We start from the raw sequence: 22,637 nt of genomic DNA, 5'->3' as shown, positions 1-22,637 counted from the left end.
AAAAATCACAATAACATAGTTATAAACGTGAAGAATGTATCCAATTAAAGAATTTTTTAAGAACATACTATACAGATCAGATCCCTTTGAACAATTACGAGTCAAGACAAACAAGATAGATAAAAACTGGCAGATGATGTTCCATAGAACAGATAACCAGCTGGAAAAATGTGATGATGTGTATAGACTACCTCAAGAAAATTACTTAAACAGTGGCTTGCAATACATCATGGAGAAAATATCTAAATGCTGTACTTTGAGCTACACATTTAAATCAAAATGCAAGAACTATTTACATCTTAATATCTGTAACTTCTTATTGTAAAGAAAAACAAAACATCTGTACTGGGAAATAAACTTCCTGATTTTGACTTGGGCTTCAGTTCTGCAGGAAGAGCAAAACATTGGTGAATGTCAGTGTTATTCTACATTTTCTCAAAAGTCCTCAGAGACCAATCACTCAAACTTTACATCTTATTAAAATTATTTTCTAAAACTTGTGCATTAATCATTTATGCCTCCACTTGTTATGAAAAATTATGCCTACATACTTTTGCTGAGCAATTCTTTCCTCCCGCTTGTGCATTATGACAGAATTTGGCAGACATTATTTATTCCTAGATCTAGATTAACACATTCTGGATTGTGCACAGTGAATAGAACTTAAGACTTTGTTGATGAGTGAATTAGTCTGCCCTGGTGAAAATTACTGTCAAGTCATGATTGTACATGTGAGTGTTGTTGGGGGGATGGAGAGCTGAAAGTATAATAGAGACTTCCTCCATGACTCTCAAATTACAGATATTATAATTATAGCTAAATGTTTGCCAAATATGTAATCAGATTGAGGTTCAATTAGTTCATGATAGAGTGCAAGAAAGTACTTTCCTGCACAACAGATTTTTCCTTGCCTGTCAATTACATTCATCAATCTTCAGGATGATAACCAATGTTCCAAGTATTACTAATAGTATTTTGCCAGCATCTGTGAGGGGACTTATCCTGTAGCTGCCTTCCCTCTCTGTGGAGTTAATGTTCCTTCCAATGGCAAACTGACATCAAAAATGTACATAAGAAGGTTAAAAAGTAAACAGCCAATGCTAGAAATAATCACCTACATCTGTTGGTGGAAAAACACCATTAATGTTTCAGATTTATGATATTTCATTCCACGAAAATAGGAATTCCAGATGCATTCCAAGCATCATAGGAAGTCATTCCTGCCTGTGGCCATCAAACTTTACAACTTCTCCCTTGGAGTGTCAGACACCCTGAGCCAATAGGCTGGTCCTGGACTTATTTCCACTTGGAATAATTTACTTATTATTATTTAATTATTTATGGTTTTATACTGCTGTATTTCTACACTATTCTTAGTTGGTGCGACTGTAATGAAACCCAATTTCCCTCGGGATCGATAAAGTATGTCTGTCTGTAAAAGGTCATCGAGCTGTAACGTTAACTCTGTTCCTCTTATAGTGATCAGAAACAAACTGCATGAAGAACAAGAAGGTTCTAAAAGCTCACCATTAGCTTCTTTCTCAAAGTTAACTTTGTCAAGCAAGCATAACCTCAGTTCTGATCCACTGGCAAATGCACATCAACATGTAAAAAGGAATAAAAAAATAACCTGGGAACTCAAATAACAAAGATGCACATTTTGAGATATTCCGATTGATTTAATAAACTGCTGTGAGCATGTTCATTCCTGAAATTATCTTACTGACTACTGACATAAAATGCTATTTCCTTGTTTATTACACCGTGGTACACAATGTCAAGAATAAACTGCAACTGAACTAATGCTGTTTGAACAATTTGGATCCATTTCCAAATAGTGATTTATTTGAATCTTTGAGTGAGCATGACTGTGAGAAAGTGTGAGTGAGAGGGAATCAGCGAGAGTGAGAGCAAGAGTGTGCGAAAGAGTGAGTGTGTGTGTGTGTGTGTGAGTGTTTGTCATTCTCTTAGCCCAGCTCCTTCTTTCAGTTGGTTCTTTTGGTCATCTCCAAAGCCCTGCAAGGAAACTACCATTACTTCCTGTGAGAAGCACTATCAACTGCTGTGTTCTCTCTTGCTACTCTTTCACTCAAGTCCACGTTTCCAGTGGATTAATAAACACTGTCCTTTTCCATAACCATAACCTGGTAGTCTGTTCATACAGACAATGCTTAAATGAGAATGATTACAATAACAGTAAAGCCTTGGGCTCTGAGAGTGATCCTTTTCCTTTGCTCCTTCCCACTTGAGATACAGTATTTGTCAATGTTAGGCCTAATTAATAGTTGTATATTTTTCAGTTGGATTCTTGTAAATGCTTATATGAATCCAAGTTAAAAGTTTTACAATTATTGATTTAAACATTAAAACAACTGAGGAATACAGATCACTTATTTCCAAAACAAACTACTAATCATTTCTCTTCCTTCTCAGGGATTATTAGGCACAGGACACTTTACAGGAGTTAGGGGATAGGGGTACATAATAAAAATGAGAACCAGTCTTCAAAAAAAAAGGCTAACAAGGTAGCATTATTTGAAGCTAAGGCTAACGAAATGCACTATTGGGTGTGGGGCATTCCGATTTGACACTATTGTAACTAGGCAAAAGGAAGACAATAAACAAATGTTTATGTTTATTGGAACTAACATAATATCTCATTATGTTTCCAAAACTGACACTGGGCAATGTATTAAATGGCCATCTCCTGCATAAGTGCATAATTAAATACATCCCTGCCACTTAAAGCACAATTCAAAATGTTTGCTTTGACAATTAATATTCTTGTTGTTTGCATATAAGGGATCCATTTTCAGTGCTGTAAAACAAATATCTTGAGTGCCTGTAGTTTTGTGTTCAACTCTTTTGACCATCCAATGGCATTTGAATTTTCAAAGATGTCGTATCAGTTGAGATGTGAAACCATTGTAATTCTAGAAAGTTGCCTGTCTACACTCAATATGTTGAAGTTGAGTATTTATAACTGTTGAAACCATATTTAATTGCTTATTGGTTTGTGTTTAGAAGTGTAAAACCTCACTCAGAGAAGTACAGCATAAACAGAGAAGTAGGCAGAAAGCTGAGAAGCAGGACCTCCAGGGTAGTAATTTCTGGATTGCTGCCTCAATATGACTAAGTTCAATTTGAAATTTGATAGGGAGAAAGTGTGATGTAGCAGTATTTCAGTGGAGTAAAGGAAAGAGAGAGGAGTTAGCCAAAGTAAATTGAAAGGAGGTGCTGGCATGGATGACAGCAGAGCAGTAATAAAGTGAGTTTCTGGGAAAACAAGGAAGGTGCAAGATAGGTGTATTTCAAAAACAAAGAAATACTCAAATGGCAAAATAGTACAATTGTGGCTGACAAGGGAAGTCAAAACTAATGTAAAAGTGAAAGAGAGGCCAAACAACAAAGCAAGTATTAGCAAGAAGATAGATTGGGAAGCTTTTAAAAACCTTCCAAGAGCAACTAGAAGAATCATCAGGAGGGACAAGATGAAATATGAAGGCAAGCTGGCAAACAGTATCAAAATGAATAGTAAAAGCTTTTTCGAGTACTGTATGTAAAAAATAAAAGAGAGATGAAAGAGGATATAGGACCGCTAGAAAATGAGGCTGGAGAAATAATAACATGGGCAAGGAGATGGCAGATGAACTAAATGTGTATTCTGCATCAGCCTTCACTATGGAAGACAGTAGCTAGCAGTGTGCCAGATGTTGAAGGGTGTGAGGGAAGAGAAATGAGTGCAGCTACTAAGACAAGGCAGCAGGTGCTCAAAAAGACTTAAGTGTACTGCACCCTGGGGATCTGAAAGAGGCAACAGTTGAGATTGTGGAAGCATTATTGCAAAATTTATGCCACTCTTTAAGAAAGGAGGAAGACAGCAAAAAAGAAATTATACACCTCACCTCAATTGTTGGGAAGAGTTGGAGTTGATTAAGAATGAGGTTGTGGGGTACTCGGTGACACAGAACAAGAGAGGCCAAAGTCAGAATGGTTTCCTTAAGGGAAAATCTTGCCTGACAAACCTGTTGGAATTCTTTGAAGAGATTACAAGTAGGACAGATAAAGGGGATGCAGTGGATGTTGTATATTTGGACTTTCAGAAGGTCTTTGACAAGGTGCCACATATGAGGCTGCTTATCATGTTAAGAGCCCATGGTATTACAGGAAACTGAATCTCTCCAGTTTTGAGCTCTCCCACCCTGGAAAAAAGCACTCTGACCTTATCTGTGCTCTTCATTATTTTATTTATCTCAGGTCACCCGAGTCTCTTATACTCCAGGAGAAAAACAGGTCCAGTAGACCTAATCTCTCCTTGTGACTCAAATTCTCCAGTCAGGATACCTAGTGAATTTTCTGCACTCTTTCCAGATGAATGATATTCTTGCTATAGCAGGGCAACCAGAAATGCAAACGATTGTCCATCAATTGGCAATTTGCTAATGATTTGTGCAGCATCCCAACTCTTGCACTCATTAAACGATGAAGGCTAGTGTTCCAAACAATACCTTCCACACCTGTCTGTGCCACAACTTTCAGGGAACTGTGTACATGTACTAAGGTGTCATTCTGTTCTTCAACATCCTGGAGAGCCCTGCCAATTTCCCAAAATGCAACACTTCGCACTTAACACAGTTAAATTCCATCTGCCATTCCTTCCTTGACCCACTTCGAGTTGATCTAGATCCCATCGTAATCTTAGATAGCCTTCATCTATGTCCAGTTTGCCACCAAATTTTGGTAGCATCCATAAACATACTACAGTTAATGCCTTAAATTCTTATTCAAGTTATTGATATAAATCACAAGTATCAGAGATCCAGCATAAATGCTAACAGCATTGCACTGGGCTCAGGCCTCCAATCTGAAAAACAACCCTTCACTACCACTCTGACTCTACCAGCAAGATAATATTATACTTAGTTTGCAAGGTCACCTTAGATCTCATCAGATTCAACCTTCTGGACCAGCCTTACATGTGGGACCTTGTCAAAGGAGTTGCTGAAGTCCATATATAACACAATAGAGCTAATAGAATGTTCATTCAACACTGCACTTGAAGGCACTTTACTAATAGTAGGATCAATAGCTGACTTTACCCTGAAATACTGAGTATAGTGCAGATTAAACATAGTTCAGAAGAGTACTATAAAATGAGGGAAATTTATTCTATTTGCAATTATTCTGCAATCCCAGTTTCTTCAGATTATCTGTACATATGACTCATCAAATCTAAAGTTTCCCAAACAATTTTTTTTAAATCAGCTATTTAATCTTTTAAAAATGTTATAAATTGGGAAAATGACAGACAGGGCTCTATCATTGCTGAGGAGTGAGGGGAAAGAGTGGTCGGATTTGGAATGTCTAATTAGTCCAAGTCCCGTGGTTGGAAAGGGAGACATGGCTCAGGTGGAGAAGACGAAACACGCTTCGGTGCCTCCATTACTGAAAGAATGGCCTCGGATGGAGTTGAAGAACCAGATCTTATACCGGATCATGACACCCCCGGACTGACCTTGGCATTGCCAGCTGGTTCTGCCTGAGAAGTATCTGAGGATTGTGTTGAAGTCACTTCATGAATATTCTAGACATCTGGGGGTGGAAAAGACCTATGGATTGCTCAGAGGCAAACATGAGGAAATCTGCAGATGCTGGAAATTCAAGCAACACACACAAAATGCTGGTGGAACACAGCAGGCCAGGCAGCATCTTTAGGGAGAAGCACTGTCGACGTTTCAGGCTGAGACCCTTCGTCAGGACTAAGGAAAGATAGTAAGAGATTTGAAAGTAGAAGGGGGAGGGGAAAATGAGAAAGGATAGGAGAAGACCGGAGGGGGTGCGGTGAAGCTGAGAGCCAGAAAGGTGATTGGCAAAAGGGATACAGAGCTAGAGAAGGGAAAGGATCATGGGACAGGAGGCCTAGGGAGAAAGGAAGGGGGAGGGGAGCACCAGAGGGAGATGGAGAACAGGCAGAATGATGGGCAGAGAGAGAAAAAAAAGGGGAGTGGAAAAAAACTAAATATATCAGGAATGGGGTAAGAAGGGGAGGAGGGGCATTAACGAAAGTTAGAGAAGTCAATGTTCATGCCATCAGGTTGGAGGCTACCCGGCCGGTATATAAGGTGTTGTTCCTCCAACCTGAGTGTGGCTTCATCTTGACAGTAGAGAAGGCCATGGGGAGACATATCAGAATGGGAATGGGACGTGGAATTAAAATGTGTGGCCACTGGGGGATCCTGCTTTCTCTGGCGGACAGAGCATAGGTGTTCAGCAAAATAGTCTCCCAGTCTGTATCGGGTCTCACCAATATATAAAAGTCCACACCGGGAGCACCGGACGCAGTATACCACACCAGCCGACTCACAGGTGAAGTGTCGCCTCACCTGAAAGGACTGTCTGGGGCCCTGAATGGTGGTGAGGGAGGAAGTGTAAGGGCAGTTGTAGCATTTGTTTCACTTGCAAGGATAAGTGCCAGGAGGGAAATCGGTGGGAAGGGATGGGGGGGGATGAATGGACAAGGGAGTTGCGAAGGGAACGATCCCTGCAGAAAGCAGAAAGAGGGGGGAGGGAAAGATGTGCTTGGTAGTGGGATCCTGTTGGAGGTGGCGGAAGTTATGGAGAATTATACGTTGGATCCGAAGGCTGGTGGGGCGGTAGGTGAGGACAAGGGGGACCCTATCCCGAGTGGGGTGGTGGGTGGATGAGGTGAGGGCAGATGTGCGGGAAATGGGAGAGATGCATTTGAGAGCAGAGTTGATGGTGGAAGAAGCCCCTTTGTTTAAAAATGGAAGACATCTCCTTCGTCCTGGAATGAAAAGCCTCATCCTGAGAGCAGATGCGGCAGAGAAGGAGGAATTGTGAGAAGGGGATAGCATTTTTGCAAGAGACAGGGTGAGAAGAGGAATAGTCCAGGTAGCTGTGAGAGTCTGTAGGCTTATAGTAGATATCAGTGGATAGGCTGTCTCCAGAGATGGTGACAGAAAGATCAAGAAAGGGGAGGGAGGTGTCAGAAATAGACCAGGTAAATTTGAGGGCTGGGTGAAAGTTGGAGGCAAAGTTAATGAAGTTAACAAGTTCAGTATGCATGCAGGAGGCAGCGCCAATGCAGTCGTCGATGTAGCGAAGGAAAAGAGGGAGACGGATATCCGTACAGGCTTGGAACGTGGACTGTTCCACAAAGTCAACAAAAAGGCAGGCATAACTGGGACCCATGGCTACACTTTTAGTTTGGAGGAAGTGGGAGGAGCCAAAGGAGAAATTATTGAGAGTAAGAACTAATTCTGCTAGACAGAGGAGAGTGGTGGTAGAGGGGAATTGGTTAGGTCTGGAATCCAAAAAGAAGCGGAGAGCTTTGAGACCTTCCTGGTGGGGGATGGAGGTATATAGGGACTGGACATCCATAGTCAAAATAAGGCGGTGGGGGCCAGGGAACTTAAAATCATTGAAAAAATTCAAAGCATGAGAAGTGTCACAAACATAGGTGGGAAGGTTTTGAACAAGTGCTACACCTGCCCGTACACTTCCTCCCTCACCACCATTCAGAGCTCCAGACAGTCCTTTCAGGTGAGGCGACACTTCACCTGTGAGTCGGCTGGTGTGGTATACTGCATCCGGTGCGGTCTTTTATATATTGGTGAGACCCAACGCAGACTGGGAGACCATTTCGCTGAACACCTACGCTTTGTCTGCCACAGAAAGCAGGATCTCCCAGTGGCCACACATTTCAATTTCATGTCCCATTCCCATTCTGATATGTCAATCCATGGCCTCCTCTACTGTCAAGATGAAGCCACACTCAGGTTGGAGGAACAACACCTTATATACCGGCTGGGTAGCCTCCAACCTGATGGCATGAACATTGACTTCTCTAACTTCTGTTAATGCCCCTCCTCCCCTTCTTACCCCATCCCTGATATATTTAGTTTTTTTCCCCCTCCCTTTTTTTTCTTTCTCTCTCTGCCCATCACTCTGCCTGTTCTCCATCTCCCTCTGGTGCTCCCCTCCCCCTTTCTTTCTCCCTAGGCCTCCCGTCCCATGATCCTTTCCCTTCTCTAGCTCTGTGTCCCTTTTGCCAATCACCTTTCTGGCTCTCAGCTTCACCCCCCCCCCCCACTCTTCTCCTATCATTTCACATTTTCCCCTCCCCCCACTTTCAAATCTCTTACTATCTTTCCTTTCAGTTAGTCCTGACAAAGGGTCTCGGCCTGAAACGTCGACAGTGCTTTTCCCTATAGATGCTGCCTGACCTGCTGCGTTCCGCAAGCATTTTGTGTGTGTTGATTGCTCAGAGACCAGTTTTACTGGCCCCGAATGTGATTAGATAAAGCAGCAAACTATAGAGAGTCTTATAAATGATTGGAAATTTAATCTGATATGAACCTGTGACACTTATAGAGTGCAGGGCCCCCGAACCTAGTGTGTATGGATTTCCTGTCCATAGAACCCGATGCCAGCAACATTGCAAATGTTTTAGTCATCGTTTATTATGGTCTTTCCAGGCGTGTACATCGTGACCAGGGACAGGACTTTGAGAGCAGACTCATCTATGAATACTGGGCATGCTTGGAGATGAGAAGTTGGGGACCATTCCCTATCACCCACAGGGCGATCCTAGCCTGAGAAGTTTAATTGGGCCTTGCTAGACATGCTCGGGACCCTGGAGATCAGCAAGAAGAGCAGGTGGAGTCAGCATATTGGGCATCTGGTTCACTGTTACAACTGTACACGAAATGAGGCTACTGGATACTCGCCATATTATCTGATGTTTGGGTGTGAGGCGAGGTTGCCCATTGATCTTCGTTTTTGGACTGATGAGGGTGACTTACCACCGAAGCCTTATCTGAAGTATGTGTCTGATATGAGGAGAGAGCCGAAAAGGGCTTATGAATTGGCTGGGGTCATGGCCGCCAAGCAGAATTGAGGAAATAAGAAGAGGTATGATCAAAAAGTGAGGTTCTCCCAACTCCTGCCAGGAGACCGAGTCCTCATAAGGAACTTGGGGCTATATCTGGAAAGCACAAGTTGGTTGACTGCTAGGTGGCCACACCCTATGTGGTGGAGAGTCAGATGACAAAACTACCAGTTTTCCGGGTGAAACCAGAGGAGGGGAATGGGCCTGTCAAGATTCTCCATCTGAACCACCTGCTGCCCCTGGGACAAGGGGTCCAGGTAGACCCAGAGCCTGACTTGGAGCCTACACCTAGTAAGAGGACTCTGCGAAAACGCTGGGTGACTTTAGACTTAGCAAGTCCATGCCTATTTAACTATGCAAAAACAAAGGCTCAGTCAGAGAAGAGTTAAAATCTAATTAATGACTAAATTTTAAGGACTTTGCAGCAGAAAACTGGCTGCTCATACTACTGTATGTATGAGCACCTTTAAAAACATTCTGGATATTACTAATGTACTTATAACTAAAGTTAATAGGAAGTCTAACACTATCATTCTTTCAAACTTTCCTTTCATTCTTTTACCTCTATACAAGTACATTCTAGATGGTACTTTTGAAAAAGTTCAGATCTTGTACAATAGCCTGTTCTCTCTCAGGTTGATGTTATTGCAGTTTAAGTTTGAACCACAGGTGTCTGTTTCTGCTCAGCCTGCTCCTTTGCTTGATTGTAAATGGATTTGGCCTTGAGTGCTGTCTTATTTCGGCAAAGTTTCCAACCTGAATGAAAATCAAAAATATTACCTGTGTCGCAAAGAAGAGCACTAAGACTCTAGAATTTGTAACATTTGCCATTGGAAATGTTCTGCTATATTTAAAAATTCTAATAATATTTATATAATACTGATAACCAAATACTCAGCTATTAGAAGAAGCAAAGGTTACATTTATCCACTCAGTGGCCACTTAATTAGGTAGACCTGCACACCTGCTTGATAATGCAAATATCTAATTAGCTAATCATGTGGCTGCAAATAAATACATCAAAGCATGCGGAGATGGTGAAGCGGTTCAGTTATTGCTCAGACCAAACAGCAGAATGGCAGGGAAATGTATTCTAAGTGAATTTGACCATGGAATGATTGTTGGTGTCAGACAAGGTAGTTTGAGTATCTTTGAAACTGCTGATCTCTTGGGATTTTCCTGCACAACAATCTCGAGAGTTTACAGAGAATGGTACCAAAAAAATCTAATGTGCAACAATTCTATGGGCAAAAATGCCTTGTTAATGAGGTCAGAGGAGAATAGCCAGAATGGTCAAGCTGACAGGAGGGCACAGTAACTCAAATAACCATGCTGCGGGCAGAAGAACATCTCTGAATGCACAACACATTGAACCTTGAAGAGGACGGGAAAGGCAGCAGAAGACCTCAAACATTCAGTAGCCATGTTATTCGGTACAGGAGGTACTTATATAAAGTGGCCACTGATTGTATATTATCTATTAACAGAAGGTTCACCCCAGTAATACATGTGATTATGGATAACAAGGCACTTCAAGCTTGTTGGAGATGAGGAGGAGAATATCAAAATTAAGTCATCCAAGAAACAAGGAGGGAAATGATGAATAGAGAGTATTCCTGCATTTAGGAAGGAAGTTACAAAATTACATACTGAGGAGTAGGCAACAAGTTAGGGACATGATGGAAAGAACCAGAGAACTGGTTGTGGTGCCGCTGGATCCCTACTGGGTTAGGGGCTGGTCCTTCCTGTCGGTGCTGCCCTCCAGTATTCTCTCCCAGGAAGACAAGCTGGATGACATTCGTTTGCAGCTGCACTTGTGCAAAATGAGGAACTGCTGTGACTTGTCCTTGCAGAAGCATGGCTCCAGGACAACATCTGTGCAGCAGCAATCTACAGGCCATGACACTCAGGCACTTGGCTATATTATTTAAAAAAAAATTTTTGTAACTTTTTTCTGCTGTCATAGCTATGTGTACTATATATGCTCTGTGTGATTGTTTGTACTGTGTATTACAAATTGGTCCCAGAGGAAAGCTGCTTCATTGGGGTGTATTCCTGTATTCGGCTGAAGGACAATTAAACCCAAACCGGAGAAAATTATAGAATTCGGTTAAACATTTCAAACTTAGGAAAGCCAGGAATGAATACAACATATTTGTACTATGAAAAATATAACTCAAGGCAAATGTGTTTCATAATCAATGGTGAGGAAATAGATAATAGTGTCCAGCAGCAGAATTATATAAGCAACACACACAAAATGCTGGTGGAACACAGCAGGCCAGGCAGCATCTATGGAAAAGAGTACAGTTGACATTGCAGGCCGAGACCCTTCAGCAGGACTGGAGAAAAAAAAGATGAGATTTACAAGGTGGAGGAAGGGGAGAGAGAAACACAAGGTGATAGATGAGGCCAGGACGGTGAGGGGTGAAGTAAAGAGCTGGGAAGTTATTGGTGAAAGAGATGCCGGGCTGGAGAAGTTGGAATCTAATAGGAGAGAACAGAAGTCCATGGAAGAAAGCAAAGGGGGAGGAGGACCAGAGGGAGGCAATGGGCAGGCAAGGAGATAAGGTGAGAGGGGGAAAGGGGGATGGGGAATGGGAATGTGAAGGGGGGGAATTACAGGAAATTCAAGAAATCAATGTTCATGCCATCAGGTTGAAGGCTACCCAGACAAAACATAAGGTGATATTTCTCCAACCCAAGTGTGGCACCATCATAACAGTAGAGGAGGCCACAGATAGACATATTGGAACGGGAACGGGAAGTAGAATTAAAATGGATGGCCAAAGGGAGATCCTACTTCTGACTGATGGAGCATAGATTCATGGCTAAGTGGTCTCGCAATCTACATCAGGTCTCACCAATATACAGGAGCCAAGGCAGGAACACTAGGCACAGTAACTGACCCCAACAGGCTCACAGGTGATGTATCGCCTCATCTGGAAGGACTGTTTGGGGCCACAAGACCATAAGACATAGGAGCATAATTGGGCCATTCAGCTCATCAAGTCTGCTCCACATTCCATCATGGCTGATCATAGCTGACCCTCAACCCCATACAGCTGCCTTCTTACCATATCCTTTGATTCCCTGACCAATCAAGGAAACCATCAACTTCAGCCTTAAATATACCCATGGACTTGGCCTCCACTGCAGTCTGTGGCAGAGCATTCCACAGATTTACTACTCTCTGACAAAAAAAAAAAATTCCTCCTTACCTCTGTTCTAAAGGGTCATCCCTCAATTTTGAGGCTGTGCCCTCTAGTTCTGGATACTCCCACCACAGGAAACGTCCTCTTCACATCCACCCTATCTAGTCCTTTCAACAGAGTCCCCCCCCCCCCCCCCGCCCACATTCTTCTAAATTCTAGTGAGTACAGGCCCAAAACTGCCAAACGCTCCAATTATGTTAACTCTTTCATTCATGGAATCATCCTCGTAAATCTCCTCTGTATTCTCGCCAATGACAACACATTCTTTCTGAGATATGGGGCCCAAAACTGTTGACAATACTCCAAGTGTGGCCTGACTATTGTTTTACAAAAGCTTAGCATCATCCCCTTGCTTTTGTAAGAGCATAAGATATAGGAACAGAAGCAGGCCATTCGACCCATTTGGCTTACTCCACCATTCAATCATGGGCTGATCCACTCCTCCACCTTCTCCCCATACCCTTTCGTGCCCGGGCTAATCACGATCCTATTTATCTTAACCTTAAAACAACCCAATGACTTGGCCTCCACAGCTGCTCGTGGCAACAAATTCCACAGATTTACCAACCCCTGTCTAAAGTAATTTCTCTGCATCTGTTCTAAATGGATATCTTTCAATCCTGAAGTCATGCCCTCTTGTCCTAGACTTCCCTACCGTGGGAAGTACCTTTGCCATATCTAATCTGTTCAGGCCTTTTAACATATGGAATGTTTCTATGAGATCCCCATCTCAGTCTCCTGAACTCCAGGGAATACAGTCCAAGAGCTGCCAGACATTCATCATATGGTAACTCTTTCATTCTTGGAATCATTATATTCTATACCCCTTGAAATACATGCCATTTTGGCTTCAAAATCCACTTCTTCTTTCAGTAATTGCACCACTGTTACCAAGAGTATTTTGTATATTCCATAAATTTGATGGAATAGTGGTGCACATTATGATAAACCTACATAACAATCAAGAAAAGTTTAAGACAGAATTAGGCTTATATTTCACTGTATTTCATGCAAATCACATTGTATTTGCTGTCCAAATCTTCTTCATTACCTATTAGATCTATTTTCAAAGACATTTTCATACTGTCATTTTTTTTTTGGAACCTGAATCATCTTTCAAAGGTATTAGTCCATTTTGCAGGCTTTTTAAGTTGGCAAGATTGTGAGCATTTCTTTAGAACATACTAACATTCCTAAAATAATAAGAGTAACTCTTTATGGAGACTGAAAAGAGAAAATTTCATTTACTTTGTTAGGATTTGCTTGCCTTCCTCACTGCTTCCATTAGGATCCTCCAGTATAAGGAGGTTCAAGAACAGAGAAGCAACAAACTCTTTTGGGGTAGGATTCACTTTAGGCATCTCTATGTTTTATTTATAATTTTCCCTTGTTTGCATTTTTATAAGTGTAAACACATCTCTATTCTCTCCACTGGGTTCTATTCTCTTCACTTCACTGGGAGAATGAAGATAAATGGACTGAAGAGCTCATTTCATCAGCTTCTGATATACCTTCTCTATCATAATATTGATATGCTTTCCCTAGTTTGAATTTTTCCCAAATCAATGTGCACTGGTAATTAGTTTCTCCTCTTCTCTTATCAAAAGAATTTGAAACAGGCCTAGCAATGTTTCAAGAATGATAACATAGCTAAGTTTCCATTAATTCAGCACCAGCCTATAGCAAAGAGACAGTGCTATTCAAGAAGCTATAAATTGATTCAAAAGTGTCATGTTAATTTAAAAGGGTATTCTTTTAAGGTTGGAAATAGACATCTTACCTCTTGCTGCATTATACTTATAATTAATGTCAGCAGTAGGACAAATGCTCTCATGTAGCTATCATCATACCAATATCAACTGCTATTAGCACAAGATAATATATATAGAGCATTTATTACCTAACTTTATTGTTCAGTAACTTTGTGACAGAAGAGGTGGATAAGAAACAACAAAAACATGAGACAGGTATAGAAAAGAGGCTAGAGTTGGTGTTATGGGGCTTTTTAAAATAAATAGATAACAAATTGAAAGAAATCAAGCAGGAAACACTAGAAACATAAGCCATAGTATAGCACTTAAGTCAACAATTATCACATTCCAATATATTGCAGAAGTAGGGTACAAGAATGAGCATCAAAGCAAAAAAAAAACATTTGAATTGCTCAGTCAGCCCTTTGCCTTTTACAATCATCACATCCCAGCTTCATACTACATTTCCCTCCCCCACCCATCTGGCTTCATCTATCACCTTCCAGCCTGTCATCCTTCCCTTCTTCCACCTTATTCTGGCATCTCTCCGCCTTCACTTCCAGTCCTGATGAAGGGTCTCGGACAGAAACGTCGACTGTTTATTAATTTCCATAGATGCTGTCTGACCTGCTGAGTTCCACTATAATTTTGTGTGTGTTGCATCAAAAATAAAGCTATTGTGTTTCTACAGGTAGTCACTGCTCCAACATTGTAATCAATTAAGTATTTCCATCTGTATTCTGCAGCTGAATATTTGAATTATTTTTTACATTTATCATCTCACAACATCAAATCACTCATGGTCAGAGTTTTTTGGGCTTGGATATTGCAATTACAATTTCAATTTCAAACTCATGAGCCATGAAGGCATTCAGAAATATGTTTGAAAATGAAAAGCAGGATGTACTCAGTTTACGTAAAGTGATGAAAGGTTATGAATACAGCAGGATAAGAAATGAGAAGTACCCCTAATATACCATATACATCTATGTTGCTTAAAGCATTACATCAAGATACTTAGATGGCAGCTACCAAGGGAAGATTAAAAAAATGAAGCAAAAATACAAAGCATACTGGGGAGACAATTACTTTCCAATCCCTCTGCGATCAACACACGACTGGGAGACCATATGAATCTTCACTGATATTATATGATATAAAGTCTTCTCTAAATGACTTCTGTTATATCTAGTAACCAGTCTAGCCCTTTGAAGTTATTTGGTGACATGGAATTAATTACATGGTCTGATGATTGGCCCAGAGATACTCTAGTTTCTGGGAAAGGAAAAACTGACACACATATAATCTTTTTATGCCTTTATTTAATTTACATGCACGGTCTTAACAAAGTTATCACATTAAGATCATTAAAAATAATAGCATTCACTTCTTACTCCCTGCGTATAATCTCAATCTAATTCCTTCAATGTCATATAACTTCATTTAAATACCAGCAACAAAACTTTTCTAAACTATTTAAACCCAGATCTTCAAATTCATCTGGCAGCTGAAATGTTTTAAATCTGAAATTTCTCATGATCTAGATTCTCTTCCAATTTCTCAGTATCGGCCAGTATAAAAATCGCTGAAACTGGACAATAGACATTTTGGAGTGATAAATGGCAGCACTATTGCTAAATTGCAGTTCACATAAAAACTAATAAAATTGAAGCACATTTGTTTTAAGCAATCATTATTGTGGTTTGTTATTATTTAAAGGTATATAAACCTGACCTGCACATAGTATTCCAGTTGGCTGTTTCCAAAATCATTCACATGGAGATGAGAGATAATGTTGGGGTTTTTTTAGTGCATGACTCTTTGCTTGATCACTGAGCAAACTCTAAGGTGGACAACAGAAAGTGGAGGTTGCAGTTAATGGGTGGGTCTTTCCTTTCTGTCCTTTCGCAGTTGCCACTTGTTCTTTGCAGTACACCAGATGGCATTCTCATGTAGCATAGCTCCCTCTTCAACAGATTTCATCCAGCTGTAGCTATTGAGTGCAACATCTTCCCAGTTTTTAGATGTAATGTTGGATTTCTTCATGTTGATTTTGATGTTATCTTTGAAATATTTCTTTTGTCCACTGGGGCTCGATGACCTTCCTTCAACTAAGGATCACTTAGGGGAGATGTGGGATAGGCATCCAGATAACATAACTTATCTATCAGAGTTGGTATTGCTTAATTGTATTGGAGATGCTGTTCATGTTGGCCTCCTCCAGTACACTGGTGTTAGTGTGTCTGTCCTTCCAGCTGATCCTCAAAATATTTTGTTAGGCTCTTAGGTGGTATTGTTCTTGAGCTTTCATATGCTTTCTGCAGGTGGTCCATAATTCAATTCTTTTATAGTAATGTAGGAAGGACAACTACTCTATAGACCAGAAGCTTTGTTTGGATCTGTAGGTCACGGTTTTCAAAGTTTATTTTCCTTAACCCTGCATAGGCTCCACTGGCACTACTCAGGAGGTGGTTGATCTCCAAGTCAATGTCTGCTTTTGAGAAGGGAATGCTGCCAAGGTAGGGAAAGTGCGATATTTTTAAGGGCGATATCAACTTTTATGGAGGGTTGGATAAAGGGCTGAGCAGCCAGATTTATCATAGAGCAGCCACGTCTTGACAATAAATGCCAGCAAGCTTGGTGGTCTACTGTATCAAATGCCTTTGTCAAATCTATGAAAACCAACTACAAGGGTTGCCTTTGTTCACAGCATTCTTCCAAGATTAGATTTGACATAAACAAACACCAATGGCTAAAGAAAACAAAATACACAAATAAAAGTAATACTAAGAACAAGAGTTGTAAAGAGTCCACGAAAGCGGGTCTATAGGCTGTATTATCTGTTCAGAGTAGAGATGAATGAAGCTTTCAGTGTTAGTTCAGAAGTCTGATGGTTGTAGGGTAATAATTATTTCTTAACCTGGTTGTGTGGATCCTAAGGTTTCTGTATCTCCTGCCCAATGGTGATAGTGAGAAGCTGTGGCAGCGCTCTATGTAAATGTAACTGCTGGGAAGTGCCTCACCAGTGATGGGCTGGACTGTATCCACTACTGTCTGTAGCCTTACCCATTACTTGGCATCAGTGGTTCTATGCCAGGCTGTGATGCAACCAATTAAAATATATTCCACTGTGCATCCTTTGATTGTTATGTGCAATGTCATATGCGATGGGTGATCATGGTTATTCTTGGCAAATTTTTCTACATAAGTGGTTTGCCATTGCCTTCTTCTGTGCAGTGTCTTTACAAGACTGGTGACCCCAGCCATTATCAATATTCTTCAGAGATTGCTTGCCTGGCGTCAGTGGTCACATAACCAGGACTTGTGATATGTAACTGCTGCTCCTACGACCATCCACCACCTGTTCCCATAGTTTCATGTACCTGATTGAGGGGGAGGGGCTAAACAGGTGCTACACCTTGCCCATGGGTGACCTGAAGGCAAGTGGAAGGAAGGAGTGCCTTTCACCTCCTTTGGTATAGACATATCTCCACCCTGCCATCTGTTGAGCATCTATAAAAATTTCTTAAAGCATGTGGTGTCACATCAAATCTATGTAATCTTCTAAGAAAATAAAGGTGTAATTGTGTCTTCTTTATGATGATACTTTTACCCTAGTTCCAGGTCAGATCCTTTAATATATTGACACCAAAGAATTTAAAGCTACTGACCCTCTGTGCCTCTGTTCCCTTAATGAGGATTGGCTCCTGGACCTCCAGCTTCTTCCTCCTACAGCTGATAATCAGCTCTTTGATTTTGCTGATATTGAATGAGTGGTTATTGTTGCGGCACCACTCAACCAGATTTACAATCTCCCTCCAATATGTTGATTCATCTCCATCTTCTCTAATGGCCTCAAGCCCATGATCAGCAACACTCATTATGTTCACTAAACAAGAGGTTCTGGCTTCTGTACCTTTCCTATCCAGTCCTAGTGAAGGGTCTTATCCTGAAATGCCAACTATTTAATCCCCTCCATAAATTCTGTCTGTCTTGCTGCTTCCAGCATTTTGTATGTGATACTCAAGATTTCCAGCATTGGCAGAACCTCTTGTGTTTCTGTACCAGTGACCTACATGTGTCAGTTCACAGAAGCCTTAAACCTTAGAGAAACTATGTATGTTAATTTCTTAAAAGAAATTCCATGGGAAGCTACTTCAAACATAAAGTAACAACCTGCAGTGGGGAGGAGTTGCCTGTTCAATCACTTGCAGTTCATTAGCTGCAGCATAACATACTCCTCATTTTATTCTAAGTTAATTTATGAAGGTAATGTATAGTGATCTTTTGATCTATTTCATGATGTTAATTAATTTAAGTGAGCCACAGAGATTGACGTTATTATGTATAATAATGAAATATGCATTAGGAATGATAGAGTCCAGTCTAACTTACTGGTGACTGGATTTCTACCAGAAATGAATGCAAGTAATTAAATATTGCTTTTTATGAGTGAAATACAGGTGGCACATGGTTCTAATTTCTTGATAAGAGTAGAGTATTAAAGAAGGATGCTGTCTTTTTTTAAAAAAGGAACCAAAATAAAATGGCAATAATTGAAGTAATATATTCTAACACAAGATGGATTCCATTTTTCACCAAGTCTGGAAATTTTACTTAAACTCTGACGATTTCGTTCATGTTACTCACCTAGTTAGTTCTGAGTTTAATCGGACTCCTGAATGACAACTGGACAGAAGAAAGTACAGTATTGAACTCTTTTACCCATTTTTAAAACTGTGCAGCACAGCTTAGTTATTAAACTTCTGTTAATTTTTAAACTCTTTAAAAAAAGCAAACTTAAGGTCTTGGACTGAAACTCATATCATGTATTCTATCCAGCTTTAGGCTTGCAATGCGGCTTCATTAGTACATTTACCAAAGTGTGTTCTTACTTTACACTGCTGTTCCTCCTTTGATCTCCATGTTCTATTGCTTGGGGTTGCTGCTGCATAATCATGTCAGGATTCAAATCCACTTCTGTTGGGCTGACCATTACCTTTGCTGCACCAAGTAAAGCAGTCTTCCCCTTGTTATAATTCTCTAGTACCTGGATAAACAAGAAAACAATCTATTGGTAAAGTGAGCAACACGAGTGAATCTGCAGATGCTGGAAATAAATAAAAACACAAAATGCTGGCAGAACTCAGCAGGCCTGACAGCATCTATGGGAGGATCTACGTTTCGGCCCGAAACGTCGTCACTACCCCCTACCATAGATGCTGTCTGGCCTGCTGAGTTCTGCCAGCATTTTGTGTATTTATTGGTAAAGTGAGTACTGGTTATAAAAAAAAATGCATCCCTTCTGGAACAATTCAATGAAAATTAATTTGTGATTGGAGGTCTAAGAGCTTGGTTTAATAGGCTGGAAATCTCAACTGCCTTTTGGGCAAGTTCAACACAATTTTATCATGATAATGAATGACAGCACAAAATAAGGTTTGTGACTGATATGGTGAAGTGAAAACATCAAGAGTGCATGTTTGTATGACAGGTAGAGCCTTGAATTTGAACAATGTCAAACTTTATTATATTTTTAACAGAGAAAATTTAACTGCTCTCAACAATCCTGGAAAATGGAAGCGGACTTCTTTGTTTGTGATCCACCCATTATTTTTGAGTAGCACATGCAGTCTACTTCTGAGGAATTTTTCACTTTAAATTTTCAACCTTTTTACATTCACTTAGATGAAACGAGTAGTTTTTGATGTAACATGAGTAGTTCTCTCTCAAGTAGCGATATAAAAATCAGTCAAGTATTTTTATAACAGAAAAGGTTTGAGTGCTTATCAAAATGATTGAACAATCATTGGCTTCATATTTAACCCACAGAGCCACATAACAAGTCAAAATTAAAGAACATGCAGTGCATTAGTATGCAATGCTGCTTAGGATTTTCTTGCAGCCTACTTCCTTACTACTTTTGCAGAATTCCTACTGTGAATGCTTTCTGTAGCACAGTCATAACTTGCTCAGATGGATATGATACATCAGTGCAGGCACTCCTACTTTTGCTCAATAAGGAAGGACCTTTATTTCTTTAAAAAAAGGCTGGTGTAATTTGAAATTTTCCTGACTTCCGTTCACCATATACACCCACAATGATCACAGATTCCATTTGACAGAAGGCTTCAATGTGAGACTGGTACCAATCTGAGACTAATGTAATGCAGATAGAAAAAGGGAGTGAACATGAACCAAAGGTTTCATGTGAACAAAGTTATTTTAGTCCTGGGTATGAATGTTTACATGCTTTGAGAAATGTTCTTCAGAGGTGTGGGTCAATATTTTGACTTAATCAACATGCATTTCAAAGAGTTTAAAAAACTTAACTTGTAGTATCAATTCAGTTACCAGCCATGCTCCCACATCACCACCCACTCATGCCTCAGGTTTATGGCTTTAAAAACCCATTTAATCACTGGAGCATAAACTGTCAGCAAGCGTTAACAATAGGTTTCAGTGTTTTGGATGAGACTTTAAACCAAGACAACTACTGCTTGTTAACACAGATATTAAAGATCTTAGTACATTATTTGACCAGGAGTTGAAAATGGTTTATTTTGGAAAAAAAAGTCTCTTGGTTTCTGAAGGCAAAAAGAACATAGTGATGAGGAGGATAATTAGAATTTATGTCAGGCTGATTAGGCATAAATGATATTTGTTTTTAAAATATCTGCATTCTTTCATGTAAATGAGCAATCATTTTACAACCCAGTTATTGCAGTCACAGAATGCAATGATATATGAAGTAATATCACAAAATTACCAATTCAGTAGAGTAATTCAGATCTACTTTAAAAAACTTTGAGTGAAGTTTTGTGTTCAACATGATGTGGAGAGTAATCTCTGGATTTCATATTTCATACAACACTGAGGGAGGCAACTTGGGCCATCAAACATGCTTCCAAGAGTATCTGCATCAATCACATCACTCCTATTTCTCTGTAACTCATTACTATCTCACAGCTCCATCAACTCCCCCAAGTCTTCCTCCCATCCATACACTAGGGGTAATTTACAGAAGCCAATCAACTTACCAGCATGTCACAAGGTTGTAAGACAAAACTAGAGCACTAGGGATTCCATGTGTGACGGGATCCTGAATTACTCCTATGAACTGTGTTTTTGTAAAGAGAGAGGGAGTTGTTCAACACCGGACACCTGTGGGCTTCACAGCTGAACAGATGAGAAGACAGCTGAAACGTCTCCACTCAAGCAAGGCTGCAGGCCCGGATGGTGTCAGCCGCAGGGTGCCCCCCAGCTGTGGAGTACTTCACCATGTCTTCAACCTGAGCCCGAGTCTCCAGAGGGTTCCTATGCTGTGGAAGACGTCCTGCCTCGTTCCTGTACCAAAGACACTGTGCCCCAGAGGCTCCAATGACTACAGACTGCTGACATTGACCTCCCACATCATGAAGACCCTGGAGAGATTTGTTCTCGAGCAGCTCCGGCTTATGGTTAGGCCACACTTAGACCCGCTCCAGTTCGCCTTTCAGCCCTGACTAGGGGTTGAGGATGCCATTATCTACTTGCTGAACCGTGTCTACACCCACCTGGACAAGCCGGCGAGTACTGTGAGGTTCATGTTTTTTTGACTTCTCCAGTGCGTTCAACATCATCCGCCCTGCTCTGCTGGGTGAGAAGCTGACAGTGATGCAGGTGGATGCTTCTCTGGTGTCATGGATTATTGATTACCTGACCATAGTACGTGCGCTTGGAACACTGTGTCAGACAGAGTGGTCAGCAGCACTGGGGCTCCACAGGGGACTGTCCTGTCTCCCTTTCTCTTCACCACCTACATCTCGGACTTCAACTACTGCACAGAGTCTTGCCATCTACAGAAGTTTTCTGATGACTCTGCCATAGTTGGTTGCATCAGCAAGGGAGATGAGGCTGAGTACAGGGCTACGATGGGAAACTTTGTCACATGGTGTGAGCAGAATCATCTGCAGCTTAATGTGAAAAAGACTAAGGAGCTGGTGCTGGACCTGAGGAGGGCTAAGGCACCGGTGACCCCTGTTACCATCCAAGGGGTCAGTGTGGGCATGGTGGAGGATTACAAATACCTGGGGATACAAATTGACAATAAACTGAACTGGTTAAAGAACACTGAGGCTGTCTACAAGAAAGATCAGAGCCGTCTCTACTTCCTGAGGAGACTGTCCTCTAACATCTGCCAGATGATGCTGAGGATGTTCTACGAGTCTGTGGTGGCCAGTGCTATCATGTTTGCTGTTGTGTGCTGGGGCAGCAGGCTGAGGGCAGCAGACACCAACAGAATCAACAAACTCATTTGTAATGCCAGTGATGTTGTTGGGGTGGAACTGGACTCTCTGACGGTGGTGTCTGAAAAGAGGATACTGTCCAAGTTGCATGCCATCTTGGACAATGACTCCCATCCACTCCATAATGTACTGGTTAGGCACAGGAGTACATTCAGCCAGAGACTCATTCCACCGAGATTTAACACTGAACGTCATAGGAAGTCATTCCTGCCTGTGGCCATCAAACTTTACAACTCGTCCCTCGGAGTGTCAGACACCCTGAGCCAATAGTCTGGTCCTGGACTTATTTCCACTTGGCATGACTAACATTAATTATTTATGGTTTTATATTGCTATATTTCTACACTATTCTTGGTTGGTGCAGCTGTAACGAAACCCAATTTCCCTTGGGATCAATAAAGTATGTCTGTCTGTCTGTCTGACCTTGTTATTAAGAGAGAGAGAGAAAGGCAAAGACTGCTCGGAGATGGTG

At 41.0% G+C, this 22,637-nt stretch overlaps 1 protein-coding gene across 2 annotated transcripts in view; it reads right to left on the bottom strand.

Annotated features, from left to right (window-relative positions):
* Nucleotides 1-22,637, bottom strand: part of dagla (diacylglycerol lipase, alpha) — a 370,588-nt gene that overhangs the window by 11,365 nt on the left and 336,586 nt on the right. For both annotated transcript variants that reach the window (XM_059975669.1, XM_059975670.1), the window contains one exon: nt 18,773-18,927. In XM_059975669.1, the coding sequence (XP_059831652.1) occupies nt 18,773-18,927 (155 nt within the window). The remainder of the gene's footprint in view (nt 1-18,772; nt 18,928-22,637) is intronic.

Source organism: Hypanus sabinus, chromosome 7 (assembly GCF_030144855.1).
Source record: "Hypanus sabinus isolate sHypSab1 chromosome 7, sHypSab1.hap1, whole genome shotgun sequence".
NCBI lineage: Eukaryota > Metazoa > Chordata > Chondrichthyes > Myliobatiformes > Dasyatidae > Hypanus > Hypanus sabinus.
The sequence above is the reverse complement of the archived record's forward strand: the minus strand, read 5'-3'. Positions and strand labels throughout refer to the sequence as shown.